General features: G+C 40.3%; 1 protein-coding gene across 1 annotated transcript in view; it reads right to left on the bottom strand.

Moving 5' to 3' along the window:
• Positions 1 to 17416, bottom strand: part of lama1 (laminin, alpha 1) — a 309926-nt gene that overhangs the window by 191151 nt on the left and 101359 nt on the right. The window contains 1 exon segment of the mRNA XM_034180072.1: positions 8706 to 8812. Coding sequence (XP_034035963.1) covers positions 8706 to 8812 — 107 coding nt within the window.

Here is a 17416-nt window from a genome sequence, read left to right as displayed (position 1 = left end):
TTATCATTACACTTAAGTAAAACAAAATACATGTTATTTGGCTATTGTAATACAGACATACAGGTTCAGTTACAAGTCAAGGGGGTAGATATTGAAAGGGTACATGAAAATAAGTTTCTGGGGGTGATAATAGATGATAAGATAAACTGGAAGACTCATATAAAACATATACAAGTAAACTGTCAAGAAGCATTTCAGTTCTAAACAAAGCGAAACATATTCTGGACCACAACTCACTCCGCATTCTTTACTGCTCACTGGTTTTACCATATTTACAGTACTGTGCAGAGGTATGGGGTAATACTTATAAAGGTACAACACAATCAATCAATCAATCAATTTTTTTTATATAGCGCCAAATCACAACAAACAGTTGCCCCAAGGCGCTTTATATTGTAAGGCAAGGCCATACAATAATTATGTAAAACCCCAACGGTCAAAACGACCCCCTGTGAGCAAGCACTTGGCGACAGTGGGAAGGAAAAACTCCCTTTTAACAGGAAGAAACCTCCAGCAGAACCAGGCTCAGGGAGGGGCAGTCTTCTGCTGGGACTGGTTGGGGCTGAGGGAGAGAACCAGGAAAAAGACATGCTGTGGAGGGGAGCAGAGATCAATCACTAATGATTAAATGCAGATTAAATGCATCACTATCAGTAATGCAGAAAAGAGCTATAAGAATTATTCATAATACTGGCTATAGAGATCATACAAATCCACTATTTTTACAATCCAAATTCATAAAATTCACAGACTTGGTTCATTTTCAAACAGTACAAATCGTGTATAAAGCAATAAACAATTTACTTCCAGCAAATATTAAAAATATGTTTTTTAACAGATCAGGGGATTACAGTCTGAGGGGGAAATTTAATTTAAAGCATCAGTGGGCACGAACAACATTAAAAGGTTTCTGTATTTCTGTCTGTGGGGTGAGGATGTGGAACAGATTGGGAGTGGGGCTCAAGCAATGTCCAAGCATGAACCAGTTCAAACAGCGGTACAAAAATATGGTTTTTTCTGGGTATAGGGAGGAGGAAGGGTAATGAGGGTTAGGGTGTTTTTGTTTTTTGCTTCGGCTTGTAAATATATAGTATTTTGTATGTAAGTAGGTATGTGTAGGTGTATATTTATGTTTGTGTATATATATGTGTATATGTATATATATATATGTACATATGTGTATATATGTGTGTATGTATGCTGATATTGTGTAGGAATCTATGTGTATATGTGGCAAAGGGTATTACTGGTTGTGGGGAAGAAGGGGTAGAAATAAATAAGCTGATACTTCACCCTACCCCTTTTCGGACATGTTGGGTACACAGTAGGAATTTTTTTGTTGTTGTCTTTACTGATCTATCTTGTAATTGTTGTTGTATTAAATGTTCGAAATAAACAGTTTTCATTCATTCATTCATTCATTCATTCATTCATTCTTGCTCATAGGGGGTCGTTTTGACCGTTGGGGTTTTTCAGAATTATTGTATGGCCTTGCCTTACAATATGGAGCGCCTTGGGGCAACTGTTTGTTGTGATTTGGCGCTATATAAGAAAAAAGTTGATTGATTGATTGATTTCAGTCTTATCAGAGTTTAAGAGTAGGAAGTTTCTAGACATCCATCTTCTCACTGATGCAAGACAATCTTCTAAGGATTTCATGTGGATGAGATTACCAGCAGTTATCGGCATGTATAACTGAGTATCATCAGCATAGGAGTGAAAGGGAATCCTGAAATGCTGCAAAACTTGCCCAAGAAGTGCTACATAAAGGGAGAAAAGCAGGGGGCCTAACACGATCTCTATGGAACCCCAAATTTCATGGGAACAAGGTTTGAGGTAACGCTGTTGTACAGGACACAGTGAATGACTGGTTAGGTATGATTTCAACCATGCAAGGAAATTCCCAGTAATCCCAAAATGATTCTCCAAACTATCAAATAGAGTACAATGATCCATCGTATCCAGTGGTGGGCACAGTGCCACTAATCTGCTAACCGCTAATTATTGAAGCTAATGTTTTCATTAGCAGATTAGCTTTCCAGATAACTTTGAAAACCATCAGTGGACCAGTTAGCTTCTGCTAAATTTAGTTCCAGTAACTTTTAGACGGCTAACATAGTGAATAAAGCTTAACAGTTGAAAGCATTTGTAAAGTCTGAAATCAAATATTTTAGTGCCTGTCTGTTACATGTTTTGTATCAGACAGACAGCCATGAATGGTAGAGCTCTATCCTCTGCAGGCAGAGAAGAGCTGACTACCAGAGAGAAAGGAAGAGGAAGAGAAGGAAAAAAGATAACTTCTCTTCAAAGGATACAGACCTGCTGGTCATGTCACTGGAATCTTGCACAGGTAGACAGTTTTGACTTGTGGTTATAATTTTAAACAAACTAATTGCAGATAAGTTATTGAAATTAACATCACGTCTCATTTTACAAAGCGAAAATATCATCTATATGTTTTAGTTTTAAAGTAATGCACTAATTTTGAAGGTTTTAGCCTTGAGACACACATGCCGCATTGCATTATGAGCACATTAGTTTCCTAACGTTAATGGTTGGCTGGTCAGTATAACACACAGTTACTGAAATGTGTGGTGGGTTTTACAAATAAATCTGTATTTGTAAATATGTCATTTTTTTCCATTCGTAAAAAAAGGCAATTTGGAAACTGAAAATTCTAAGTCTTTCATCACTGTCATGAACACTGCCATCTACTGCCAGTAGATGGCAGTGTTCATGACAGTGTAAGCCACAGCCACACATTCGCTAAAAGTGATGAGCAGGCTTCATTTAAGGGGAGGACAGCAATAGGTTTCAGCCAGGTTTCACATAAACCTGTTGTGTGTGTGTGTGTGTGTGTGTGTGTGTGTGTGTGTGTGTGTGTGTGTGTGTGTGTGTGTGTGTGTGTGTGTGTGTGTGTGTGTGGTGTGTGTGTGTGAGTGCGCTCCTGGTCCTGAGGTTATGTCTGTGCCTTGTGGGTTGGTTCTGGGTCTGTGGTTCCTGTGGTTCCCATGATTCATCTTTGTCATCGTTGTCTCTGTCACCTGTCCTCTGACTGTAATTTCTGGTCTTGTTCTCCCGTCTCTCTTCTGTGTCCAGCTTTCATGGGTGTGTTTGAGTTTTATGTTCCCCTGCCCCTGTTCAGCTGTGCACGGCCTCCTGCCCTGGAGTTCCTGCATGTTGGCCGTAGTGTTCTTGTTTTATTTTGCCCTGGTTGACACTGTGTCCACTTTTTCTTTCATGTGATCATTTGCCTGTGTTTCCGGAATTATTGTTCAGTTATTGTGTTTTATTTTCTGAGCATTTACTTCTTCAATTAGTTCTCGTTTATCCTGTCTTAGTTCCACTCATTCACGGGTGTAGTTCCACGTTCGTTCTGTAGTTTTGCATTTGGATTTATGTCTGTTTCGTTACTTCCTCTGTGGTTATTTTGCTATTGTAGGGTTTATTGTTATGTTTTACTTTCTATTCGTCTGGAGTTTGGGTTTTGCTTTCATTCACCTTATGTTCAGTTAGTTTCACATACATTCTTTCCTCCTCGTCCTGAGTTGTTGTGTCGGCCTCTGATTGCTTTGTTTGTGTCTTTAAGTCCTCACTTGTTCCATGGTCTGGTGCCGATTCATTCACTGTGGTCTCTGAGCTTCCATGGAAACTATTCTTTAAGTATATGCAATTATCAGTAATTCCAGCCCCCCGTGTTTTTCATGCCTTTGGTTTTCGATTGCATATTACTCTGTGTTTTTTGGACTCAGTTGCCTTAGTCCCCATTTACTCACTGTGTGGATTTTTGAAACTTGGGATATACCTGTAAAATACATCCCTTTGGATTCTCACATAATTCCTGTGTTTGGCTGCCTGTATCCTGGGGTTCGTTTCTGACTATTAGTGAATCTTACTGTAACAAAACCAATCATATCTAGGTGATGTTCCATAATTAGATTTTTTTTTTTAGAATATTCATATCCCAAAAATATTCCAACATATTTAACAACAACACTTTGAAGAGAGATTTATCCTGAATCTGAGGGATTGTACACACAAGTGTGGATACGGTCAGTGCATTTGGGAATAAAACTGAAAATGGACAGACCTCAGAGACAGACGACAGACAGCTTGTTGGACCGAGTCTCTCCACCCACAGCCTGTATATATTCATTAGAAACTTACTCTATAAATAATATGTGATTAACATTAAATAAATGGGCGCGGCACCAGCGAAGTGCAGATCCATCCCGGTGACAAACAACGCAGGCTGTTAACATCGGCGATCGACAAGCTGCTCATAAGCCGACCATGGGGCCTAAGAAGGTTCTGACAGCGGAGGAAGGTGACGATATTAAAAAATCTCTGGACTTTTTATCAGAGGAGATTTCTGTTGTGAAGCAGCAACAGAAATCAATCATGGATCTGGTGGAGGAGGTGAAGGCATTACGGCTCCAGAATGCCGAGAAAGACCGGCATCTGGTGCAGCTGGAAAATAGAGTGGCTGAATTGGAGCAGTACACCAGAATCAACGACGTCATCATCACAGGTCTTCACATCAAACCACGGTCCTACGCACGGGCGGTAACAGATGAGAGCGGAGGGGAGCCCAGTGAACAGGAGGTCAGCTCTGTGGAAAAACAGGTTGCTGATTTCCTCCTATCTAAAGGTATAGAATGGATTTAAATAACATTGAAGCATGCCACCCTCTGCCCCGGAGAAATGACGGTGATAAACGAACCGTCATCATGAGATTCATCAACAGAAAACACAAAACAGCACTGTTAAAACAAGGAAGAAAACTGAAAGGGACAAACGTATTCATCAATGAACATCTCACCAAACGGAATGCCGACATCGCCAGGAAAGCACGCTTCTTGAAGAAACAGGGAAAAATCCAGCACACATGGACTTCAAACTGTAAATATTCATCAAACTGAACGGATCACCAGAACAAGCAAAAGTCATGGCAATAAGGAACATCGAGGAGCTGGACAAATATGAACAATAGTGTTTCTTAAAGCGAGGATCTGGACAGATATGACCAATAAGGTATGAGGACACAAACACATCACAACACCATGACACAGACCAGAGGAACCTATTCATCTACTACCTATTCATCTACATCTGGAGACAAGAAGGATATAACTCAAAGGATTGCTGATCATGGAAAAGTAGAACTGAGAACATTTAAATACACAGACCACAATGTACTGGACTTGGAGCACGATATAGACCCGGACAATAATTTCTTCTCAAATATCAATGACAGTTGTTGCTATTATACAGATGAACAGTTTAATCGGATCATTAAAACGGATAACAAATGATCAATAATCCATTTCAACAGCAGAAGTCTATATGCAAACTTTAACAACATTAAAGAATATTTAAGTCAGTTTAAAAAAATATTTAACATAATTGCTATATCAGAAACATGGATCAATGAAGATAAAGGAATGGATTTTGAACTGGATGGATATGAATTTAATTGTGTAAACAGAAAAAATAAGAGTGGAGGAGGAGTGGCTGTGTATGTGGATAAGAACATGGATTATAAAATAGTAGACAATATGACAACTGTGATTGATAACTTATTAGAATGTATAACTATTGAAATATGTGAAGAAAAAAGCAAAAATGTATTAGTCAGCTGTATATATAGAGCACCAGGATCTAGTATTGAAACATTCACTGACTGTATGGGAAAAATGTTCTCAAAAACTAATCAAAAAACTGTGTTCATTTGTGGTGACTTAAATATTGATCTGCTCAATCCAAATAAGCATAAAATAACAGATGAATTTATCAGTATAATGTACAGTATGAGTTATATCCAAAAATCACCAGGCCAAGCAGAATTACATCCCATAGTGCTACCTTAATTGATAATATATTCAGCAATGATATGAGAATAACACTGTGAGTGGATTATTAATCAATGACATTAGTGATCATCTACCAGTTTTCATCGTTTATAATAGAAACCATCGGCGGAATCAGCCAGAGGAGAAAATAAAATACAGGCGAGTGCGGACAGAGGAAAACATGAACACACTAAAGAAGGATTTACAGGAGCAAAACTGGGAAAAGGTATACAGTGAAAGTGATGTTGATAGTGCATATGAAACTTTTTTACAAATATTTACATCATTATATGATAAAAATTGTCCAATTAAACAAGACTACAGAAAACAAAAAATCCAAGCTCGACCATGGATGACGAAAGGGTTACGAAATGCATGTAATAAGAAAAATACACTGTATAGAGAATTCATAAAACTAAAGACTAAAGAGGCAGAAAATAGATATAAGAAATACAAAATAGATTAACTAATATTATACGGGTATGTAGGAAGGAATATTATAGTAACATATTATATAATAACAAAAACAATATTAAAGGAATATGGGATATATTAAATAGCATTATCAAAAATGGTAATAAAAAACAGAGTTACCCTCAGTATTTCATTGATAATAATGTCAAGAAGGAAAATAAGGATGAGGTAGTCAACGGTTTTAATAATTTTTTTGTAAATATTGGACCAAGCTTGGCAGAAAAAATTCCCGATTCCCAACCTGAGGATTGGGATAATAATCTCATAGAAAGAAATCCCTGTTCAATGTTCCTCACAGCAGTGGATGGAAATGAAATTATAGACATTGTGAATAATTGTAAATATAAAACATCTACCGATTTAAATGAAATTGATATGGTGGTGGTAAAACAGGTCATTGAATGGATTGTAGAACCATTAACATACATCTGTAACTTATCATTTCAAACCGGTAAATTTCCCAATCAAATGAAATAGCTAAGGTTGTGCCGCTGTATAAGACTGGGGATAGACACCACTTCACAAATTATAGACCTGTTTCTTTGCTTCCACAATTTTCCAAATTATTAGAAAAGTTATTCAATAATAGATTAGACAAATTCATAAATAAACATAAATTACTTACTGATAGTCAATATGGATTCAGAGCACATAGTTCAACATCACTTGCATTAATAGAATCAGTTGAGGAGATTACAAACGCCATAGACCACAAATTACATTCAGTTGGAATATTTATAGACCTTAAAAGGCTTTTGATACAATCAATCATGACATATTAATCAGTAAACTTGAACAGTATGGGATTAGGGGGTTGGTGTTGCACTGGGTGAGAAGCTACTTAAGTAACAGAAAACAGTTTGTGAAGTTGGGGGAATATACATCATCATGCTTGGACAATGCTTGTGGCGTCCCACAGGGGTCAGTATTGGGTCCAAAACTGTTTCTAATTTATATAAATGATATTGTCAATGTTTCCAAAATATTAAAATTAGTATTATTTGCAGATGACACAAGCATTTTTGTTCAGGGGGGATTTGCAGGAGTTATTGAGGAGGATCAGTATAGAAATGGGAAAATTGAAAATATGGTTTGACAGAAATAAATTATCATTAACCTTAAGTAAAACAAATACATGTTATTTGGCTATTGTAATACAGACATACAGGTTCAGTTACAAGTCGAGGGGGTAGATATTGAAAGGGTACATGAAAATAAGTTTCTGGGGGTGATAATAGATGATAAGATAAACTGGAAGACTCATATAAAACATATACAAAGTAAACTGTCAAGAGCATTTCAGTTCTAAACAAAGCGAAACATATTCTGGACCACAACTCACTCCGCATTCTTTACTGCTCACTGGTTTTACCATATTTACAGTACTGTGCAGAGGTATGGGGTAATACTTATAAAGGTACAACACAATCACTATCAGTAATGCAGAAAAGAGCTATAAGAATTATTCATAATACTGGCTATAGAGATCATACAAATCCACTATTTTTACAATCCAAATTATTAAAATTCACAGACTTGGTTCATTTTCAAACAGTACAAATTGTGTATAAAGCAATAAACAATTTACTTCCAGGAAATATTAAAAATATGTTTTTTAACAGATCAGGGGGATTACAGTCTGAGGGGGAAATTTAATTTAAAGCATCAGTGGGCACGAACAACATTAAAAGGTTTCTGTATTTCTGTCTGTGGGGTGAGGATGTGGAACAGATTGGGAGTGGGGCTCAAGCAATGTCCAAGCATGAACCAGTTCAAACAGCGGTACAAAATATGGTTTTTTCTGGGTATAGGGAGGAGGAAGGGTAATGAGGGTTAGGGTGTTTTTGTTGTTTGCTTCGGCTTGTAAATATATAGTATTTTGTATGTAAGTAGGTATGTGTAGGTGTATATTTATGTTTGTGTATATATACGTGTATATATGTATATGTGTATATATGTGTATGTTGATGTGTATATGTATGTGTGTGTATATATATGTATATATATATATATTGATATCGGTTTAGGTGTGTAGGAATTTATGTGTATATGTGGCAAAGGGTATTACTGGTTGTGGGGAAGAAGGGGTAGGGATAAATAAGCTGATGCTTCACCCTACCCCTTTTCGGACATGTTGGGTACACAGTAGGAACTTTTTTGTTGTTGTCTTTACTGATCTATCTTGTAATTGTTGTTGTATCAAATGTTCGAAATAAACAGTTTTCATTCATTCATTCATTCATTCATAAATGATCAAATTTTGATCGTGAGGGCTGTAAAAATACAGGAAGCGAAACAGTATAAAATAACTACTGTTCTGGCCCAAACAGCGCCATCTGCTGGCTGCTTAATGCTTATCAGTGATACAGGTCATCTTACCTGACAGCGATCACACGTGCGTCCCGTCACGTTGTCTCTGCACGCACACTGACCTGTTGTGACATCACACACACTGGAGAGGGCGCCGTTGACATCACAGCCGCACTCTGAGGATTCAAACAGCAAAAGTACAAAAATGTACAAATTCTTAAGCAAACATATAAACCTGACTCATGTTCACCAGCACACGTACCACATGTATGTGAGCTTTTTTCACGCCCAGAATTAAAACAGGAAACTCTGTTTTTCACCATGTTTATAACAGTGTGACTGAGGCTCCGCCCCTCTGCCCTTCCGTCCCTGAGTTATTCACATGACAACAAAAGTTAAAAACAAACTCTTCAGGATTTAAAAAAAACTAAAAAGAAAATCAAACTGATAATGTGTGATTGCAGCTAACAGTAGATTTATTATTAATTATTGTGCTTGTTTAAATCCATCATCCCTTGGATCTTTCTGATTTTGATTACATCTGTTTTCTCATTTAACCCTTTAATTCTGCTTTGGAATGAGCGCCTGCAGCGTCTCAGAGTGTCTGCAGCGTATCACAGCGTCTGCAGCGTATCACAGTGTCTGCAGCGTCCCAGAGCATCTGCAACGTATCACAGCGTCTGCAGCGTATCACAGTGTCTGCAGCGTCCCAGAGCGTCTGCAGCGTATCACAGCGTCTGCACCGTATCACAGTGTCTGCACCGTATCACAGCGTCTGCAGCGTATCACAGTGTCTGCAGCGTCCCAGAGCGTCTGCAGCGTATCACAGTGTCTGCAGCATCCCAGAGCGTCTGCAGCGTATCACAGCGTCTGGAGCATCCCAGAGCATATGCAACGTATCACAGCGTCTGCAGCGTATCACAGTGTCTGCAGCGTCCCAGAACGTCTGCAGAGTATCACAGTGTCTGGAGCATCCCAGAGCATATGCAACGTATCACAGCGTCTGCAGCGTATCACAATGTCTGCAGCGTCCCAGAGCGTCTGCAACGTATCACAGCGTCTGGAGCATCCCAGAGCATATGCAACGTTTCACAGCATCTGCAGCGTATCACAGTGTCTGCAGCGTCCCAGAGCGTCTGCAACGTATCACAGCGTCTGGAGCATCCCAGAGCATATGCAACGTATCACAGCATCTGCAGCATATCACAGTGTCTGCAGCGTCCCAGAGCGTCTGCAACGTATCACAGCATCTGGAGCATCCCAGAGCATATGCAAAGTATCACAGCGTCTGCAGCGTATCATAGTGTCTGCAGCGTCCCAGAGCGTCTGCAACGTATCACAGCATGTGGAGCATCCCAGAGCATATGCAAAGTATCACAGCGTCTGCAGCGTATCACAGTGTCTGCAGCGTCCCAGAGCGTTTGCAACGTATCACAGCGTCTGCAGCGTATCACAGTGTCTGCAGCATCCCAGAGCGTCTGCAGTGTATCACAGCGCCTGGAGCGTATCACAGCGTCTGCAGCATCCCAGAGCATATGCAATGTATCACAGTGTCTGCAGTGTCCCAGAGCACCTGCAGCGTATCACAGTGTCTGCAGTGTCCCAAAGCGCCTGCAGCGTATCACAGTGTCTGGAGGGTATCACAGCATCTGCAGTGTCCCAGAGCGTCTGCAGAGTATTAATGCGCCTGCAGGGTCCCAGAGCATCTGCACCGTATCAGAGTGTCTGCAGCATCTCATGACGTCTGCAGTGTCCCGAAGCTTCTCATGGCATCTGCAGCATGTCCGAGCAACTGCAGCGTCCCAGAGCGTTTCAGAGTGTCTGCAGCATCTCAAAGCATCTGCAGCATCTCAGAGCATCTGCAGTGTCCCGGAGATTCCCATCATGTCTGCAGCATCTCAGAGTGTCTGCAACATCTCAGAGCGTCTCATAGCATTTCATAGCATCTGTAGTGTCTCAGAGCAGGAGTGGGCAACTTTTTCCAGAAAGGGCCAAGAGGGTGCAGGTTTTCTTTGCAGCCACTGTAGAGAAGATTGAATCTTCAACTGGACTGGGTTGCTTGACGTGAGGACATTTCACTTCTAATCGCAAAAGCTTCCTCAGCTAAATTTCTTGCTCTGGTACTCTGACTTCTGTCTTGACTCTTGTAGAGAAGAATAACAGAAGCCAGCAAAGCTGGAGTTTTAAACCTAACCAGATCCCTCCTACCGAGAGGCAGACTGCTATTGGCCGTGACTAACAATCGCTCTAATTAGCACCTATTGTGCTCTAGTTAGTTAGTAGTATCCCACTTTGGATGGAGCAGCTCTCATTTCTAGAAATCTGGCCAATTTTCTTAAATCCTCCAAACCGTGACTATCCAGGGTTGGGACCAGGAAGCAGAGTTGTAGTCTTACACACCTCTCTGCAGCTTCTCTCCCCCTGCCATCCCCTCATTACCCCATCCCCGTAGAGACGGTGCCTGCTCCCAGACTACCAATAACCAGCAAAAATCTATTTAAGCATAAAAATTCAAAAAGAAAAAATAATATAGCACCTTCAACTGCACCACAGACTAAAACAGTTAAATGTGGTCTATTAAACATTAGGTCTCTCTCTTCTAAGTCCCTGTTGGTAAATGATATAATAATTGATCAACATATTGATTTATTCTGCCTTACAGAAACCTGGTTACAGCAGGATGAATATGTTAGTTTAAATGAGTCAACACCCACGAGTCACACTAACTGCCAGAACGCTCGTAGCACGGGCCGGGGCGGAGGATTAGCAGCAATCTTCCATTCCAGCTTATTAATTAATCAAAAACCCAGACAGAGCTTTAATTCATTTGAAAGCTTGACTCTTAGTCTTGTCCATCCAAATTGGAAGTCCCAAAAACCAGTTTTATTTGTTATTATCTATCGTCCACCTGGTCGTTACTGTGAGTTTCTCTGTGAATTTTCAGACCTTTTGTCTGACTTAGTGCTTAGCTCAGATAAGATAATTATAGTGGGCGATTTTAACATCCACACAGATGCTGAGAATGACAGCCTCAACACTGCATTTAATCTATTATTAGACTCTATTGGCTTTGCTCAAAAAGTAAATGAGTCCACCCACCACTTTAATCATATCTTAGATCTTGTTCTGACTTATGGTATGGAAATAGAAGACTTAACAGTATTCCCTGAAAACTCCCTTCTGTCTGATCATTTCTTAATAACATTTACATTTACTCTGATGGACTACCCAGCAGTGGGGAATAAGTTTCATTACACTAGAAGGCTTTCAGAAAGCGCTGTAACTAGGTTTAAGGATATGATTCCTTCTTTATGTTCTCTAATGCCATATACCAACACAGTGCAGAGTAGCTACCTAAACTCTGTAAGTGAGATAGAGTATCTCGTCAATAGTTTTACATCCTTATTGAAGACAACTTTGGATGCTGTAGCTCCTCTAAAAAAGAGAGCTTTAAATCAGAAGTGCCTGACTCCGTGGTATAACTCACAAACTCGTAGCTTAAAGCAGATAACCCGTAAGTTGGAGAGGAAATGGCGTCTCACTAATTTAGAAGATCTTCACTTAGCCTGATAAAAGAGTCTGTTGCTCTATAAAAAAGCCCTCCGTAAAGCTAGGACATCTTTCTACTCATCACTAATTGAAGAAAATAAGAACAACCCCAGGTTTCTTTTCAGCACTGTAGCCAGGCTGACAAAGAGTCAGAGCTCTATTGAGCTGAGTATTCCATTAACTTTAATTAGTAATGACTTCATGACTTTCTTTGCTAACAAAATTTTAACTATTAGAGAAAAAATTACTCATAACCATCCCAAAGACGTATCGTTATCTTTGGCTGCTTTCAGTGATGCCGGTATTTGGTTAGACTCTTTCTCTCCGATTGTTCTGTCTGAGTTATTTTCATTAGTTACTTCATCCAGACCATCAACATGTTTATTAGACCCCATTCCTACCAGGCTGCTCAAGGAAGCCCTACCATTATTTAATGCTTCGATCTTAAATATGATCAATCTATCTTTGTTAGTTGGCTATGTACCACAGGCTTTTAAGGTGGCAGTAATTAAACCATTACTTAAAAAGCCATCACTTGACCCAGCTATCTTAGCTAATTATAGGCCAATCTCCAACCTTCCTTTTCTCTCAAAAATTCTTGAAAGGGTAGTTGTAAAACAGCTAACTGATCATCTGCAGAGGAATGGTCTATTTGAAGAGTTTCAGTCAGGTTTTAGAATTCATCATAGTACAGAAACAGCATTAGTAAAGGTTACAAATGATCTTCTTATGGCCTCGGACAGTGGACTCATCTCTGTGCTTGTTCTGTTAGACCTCAGTGCTGCTTTTGATACTGTTGACCATAAAATTTTATTACAGAGATTAGAGCATGCCATAGGTATTAAAGGCACTGCGCTGCTGTGGTTTGAATCATATTTGTCTAATAGATTACAATTTGTTCATGTAAATGGGGAATCTTCTTCACAGACTAAAGTTAATTATGGAGTTCCACAAGGTTCTGTGCTAGGACCAATTTTATTCACTTTATACATGCTTCCCTTAGGCAGTATTATTAGACGGTATTGCTTAAATTTTCATTGTTACGCAGATGATACCCAGCTTTATCTATCCATGAAGCCAGAGGACACACACCAATTAGCTAAACTGCAGGATTGTCTTACAGACATAAAGACATGGATGACCTCTAATTTCCTGCTTTTAAACTCAGATAAAACTGAAGTTATTGTACTTGGCCCCACAAATCTTAGAAACATGGTGTCTAACCAGATCCTTACTCTGGATGGCATTACCCTGACCTCTAGTAATACTGTGAGAAATCTTGGAGTCATTTTTGATCAGGATATGTCATTCAAAGCGCATATTAAACAAATATGTAGGACTGCTTTTTTGCATTTACGCAATATCTCTAAAATCAGAAAGGTCTTGTCTCAGAGTGATGCTGAAAAACTAATTCATGCATTTATTTCCTCTAGGCTGGACTATTGTAATTCATTATTATCAGGTTGTCCTAAAAGTTCCCTAAAAAGCCTTCAGTTAATTCAAAATGCTGCAGCTAGAGTACTGACGGGGACTAGGAGAGAGCATATCTCACCCATATTGGCCTCTCTTCATTGGCTTCCTGTTAATTCTAGAATAGAATTTAAAATTCTTCTTCTTACTTATAAGGTTTTGAATAATCAGGTCCCATCTTATCTTAGGGACCTCGTAGTACCATATCACCCCAATAGAGCGCTTCGCTCTCAGACTGCAGGCTTACTTGTAGTTCCTAGGGTTTGTAAGAGTAGAATGGGAGGCAGAGCCTTCAGCTTTCAGGCTCCTCTCCTGTGGAACCAGCTCCCAATTCAGATCAGGGAGACAGATACCCTCTCTACTTTTAAAATTAGGCTTAAAACTTTCCTTTTCGCTAAGGCTTATAGTTAGGGCTGGATCGGGTGACCCTGGACCATCCCTTGGTTATGCTGCTTTAGACGTAGATTGTGGGGGGGTTCCCATGATGCACTGTTTCTTTCTCTTTTTGCTCCGTATGCATCACTCTGCATTTAATCATTAGTGATCGATCTCTGCCCCCCTTCACGGCATGTCTTTTTCCTGGTTTTTTCCCTCAGCCCCAACCAGTCTCAGCAGAAGACTGCCCCTCCCTGAGCCTGGTTCTGCTGGAGGTTTCTTCCTGTTAAAAGGGAGTTTTTCCTTCCCACTGTTGCCAAGTGCTTGCTCATAGGGGGTCGTTTTGACCGTTGGGGTTTTTCATAATTATTGTATGGCCTTGCCTTACAATATGGCGCGCCTTGGGGCAACTGTTTGTTGTGATTTGGCGCTATATAAGAAAAAAGTTGATTGATTGATTTCAGTCTTATCAGAGTTTAAGAGTAGGAAGTTTCTAGACATCCATCTTCTCACTGATGCAAGACAATCTTCTCAGGGAGAACCAGAACCAGGCTCAGGGAGGCTCTCAAACCATTTCTTTTCTCTGTTTATGAGTTTAACTTCCTTGTCCTCAAACATGTGATTAGTGTCTTTAAGGTGAAGATGAACTGCAGATTGAGGTCCACCGGCGCCCTCTCTGCGGTGCTGGTATAGCCTTTTGTGCAATGGCTGCTTAGTCTCACCTATGTAGTGTTCATTACAGTTTTCCTGACATCTGATAGAATACACTACATTGCTCTGTTTGTAACTCGGGATCCTGTCCTTAGGGTGAACTAATTTCTGTCTCAAGGTGTTAACAGGTTTAAAGTAAACTGGGATTTTGTGCTGTCTGAAGATCCTCTGTAGTTTTTCTCCTACTCCTGCTAAATAAGGGAGAGACACTCCTCTACTGTATATAAAGGGAGACAAGCAGGGGGCCTAAAACGGACCCCTGTGGAACCTCAAATTTCATGTCATGTTATTGTACAGAACACAGTAAGAATGACTGGTCAGGTATGATGTCAACCATGCAAGGGCACTCCCACTAATCCCAAAATGATTCTCCAGCCTATGGAGTAGAATATGATGATCCACGGTATCAAATGCAGCACTGAGATCTAACAGCACCAGAACCGAACTAGTGTCCAAATCCACCGCAAGCAGAAGATCATTGCACCACTTAATGGTGCATTTACACATAGGCCAGAGGTGTTATGAATGTCATATTTGCATCATTCTTGCCACATTCCTGACATTCTTAATGTGACTTAGCGCATCTGAATAGATTTCTTAATAGTGCGTTATTTTTGTGGAGCATGTTTATAGCTGTCAAAAAATCTTCCACGAATGTCACACACCACCCTCATTTCACCTCATGTGGTGGAGGTCGCAACTGAGCGTGTTGATCCGTCTTGATTAGTGATGATCCTTAATAGAGCGTGAAAGCGTTCTTCTCTGACGTGTGTACAATTAAACCCTGCTGCATTGCAGTTACAATGCTGCAGTATGCTGAAGAAGGACAGTGACGCCAAGTCGGCTAAAAGTCTCGTTCCAATGCTCCTCAGCGCGGTCCTGCAGGTGTTCCACCTGCTGCTGCTGTGCCCATTGTTGAGCACAACGAGAGCGAAATGAGCGAGACGAGAGCCGCATGGAGCCAGACATCTGGCTCTCTCAGTCTCATCCTCCTCTCTGTGCCACTCCATGGCACAAAGCCCAACTAAGCATGCAGTCACAAAGTTCTGCTGTGGATTAATCTAGATTTTGAGGAGCAAACTGGAGCAATCTGAATTGTTCAGCAGTTGATGGATGAATATGGGTGTGTGTGGAGACAATTCGCCTCATTCACCATGATGCGCTGTTTCGTGCAATAGCGTGGAACAGCGTGCAACAGCGTGAAATATTATTCTTGACTGTGCGCATAATGGTTCCTGATAATTGGCCAGCAACATGTGCCATTAATTGTAACGTGTGGTAACAGGTTGCAGCAGTTCCTGAGGACACCTGATGCCGCTGCCCTGAATCATCACATTCGTGATCAGTGGCAAAGAATGTATACTTTGTGGCATTCGTGACTTTTCGTCATTATGCGTAAATACAGCATTAGAAGGTGCAGTCTCTGTGGAATGATATTTTCTTAAAGCAGACTGTAGTGGCTCAAAAATATTATTCTCAGTAAGGTGGTCCACAAGCTTCTGTGAAACAACCTTTTCCAGAATTTTAGAGTAAAATGCTAGAATTGTAATTACAACCCCAATTCCAATGAAGTTGGGACATTGTTTGAAATGTAAATAAAAACAGAACACATTGATTTGCAAATCCCCAAAGTCTCAGTCGTTCACAAGCAAAGATGGGGTGAGGATCACCACTTTGTGAACAACTGCGTGAAAAAAATAGTCCAACAGTTTAAGAACAATGTTTCTCAACATTGAATTCCAAGGAATTTAGGGATTCCATCATCTACACTCCATAATATAATCAGAAAATTCAGAGAATCTGGAGAACTTTCTACAATTAAGCGGCAAGGTCAAAAACCAACACTGAATGCCCGTGACCTTCGATCCCTCAGACGGTACTGCATTAAAAACCAACATCATTGTGTAAAGGATCTTATCGCGTGGGCTCAGGAACACTTCAGAAAACCACTGTCAGTTAACACAGTTCGTCTCTACATCTACAAGTACAAGTTAAAACTCTACCATGCAAAGTGAAAGCCAAAAATCAACAACCAGAAACACCGCCGCCTTCTCTGGGCCTGAGCTCATTTGAAATGGACAGACGCAAAGTGGAAAAGTGTGCTGTGGTCTGATGAGTCCACATTTCAATTTGTTTTTGGAAATCATGGACATCGTGTCCTCTGGACAAAAGAGGAAAAAGACCATCCAGATTGTTACCAGAGCAAAGTTCAAAAGCCAGCATCTGTGATGATATGGGGGTGTGTTAGTGCCCATGGCATGGACAACTTACACATCTGTGATGGCACCATCAATGCTGAAAGGTACATCCAGGTTTTGGAGCAACACATGCTGCCATCCAAGCAACGTCTTTTTCAGGGACGTCTCTGCTTATTTCAGCAAGACAATGCCAAGCCACATTCTGCACGGGTTCCAACAGCGTGGCTTCGTAGTAAAAGAGTGTGGGTACTAGACTGGCCTGCCTGCAGTCCAGACCTGTCGCCCATTGAAAATGTGTGGCGCATTATGAAGCGCAAATACAACAGAGACCCCGGACTGTTGAACAACTGAAGTCATACATCAAGCAAGAATGGGAAAGAATTCCACCTACAAAGCTTCAACAATTAGTGTCCTCAGTTCCCAAACGCTTATTGAGTGTTGTTAGAAGGAAAGGTGATGTAACACAGTGGTAAACAT

The sequence above is a fragment of the Thalassophryne amazonica genome, chromosome 1 (assembly GCF_902500255.1).
Source record: "Thalassophryne amazonica chromosome 1, fThaAma1.1, whole genome shotgun sequence".
NCBI lineage: Eukaryota > Metazoa > Chordata > Actinopteri > Batrachoidiformes > Batrachoididae > Thalassophryne > Thalassophryne amazonica.
This window is presented reverse-complemented; position numbering and strand designations above follow the sequence as displayed.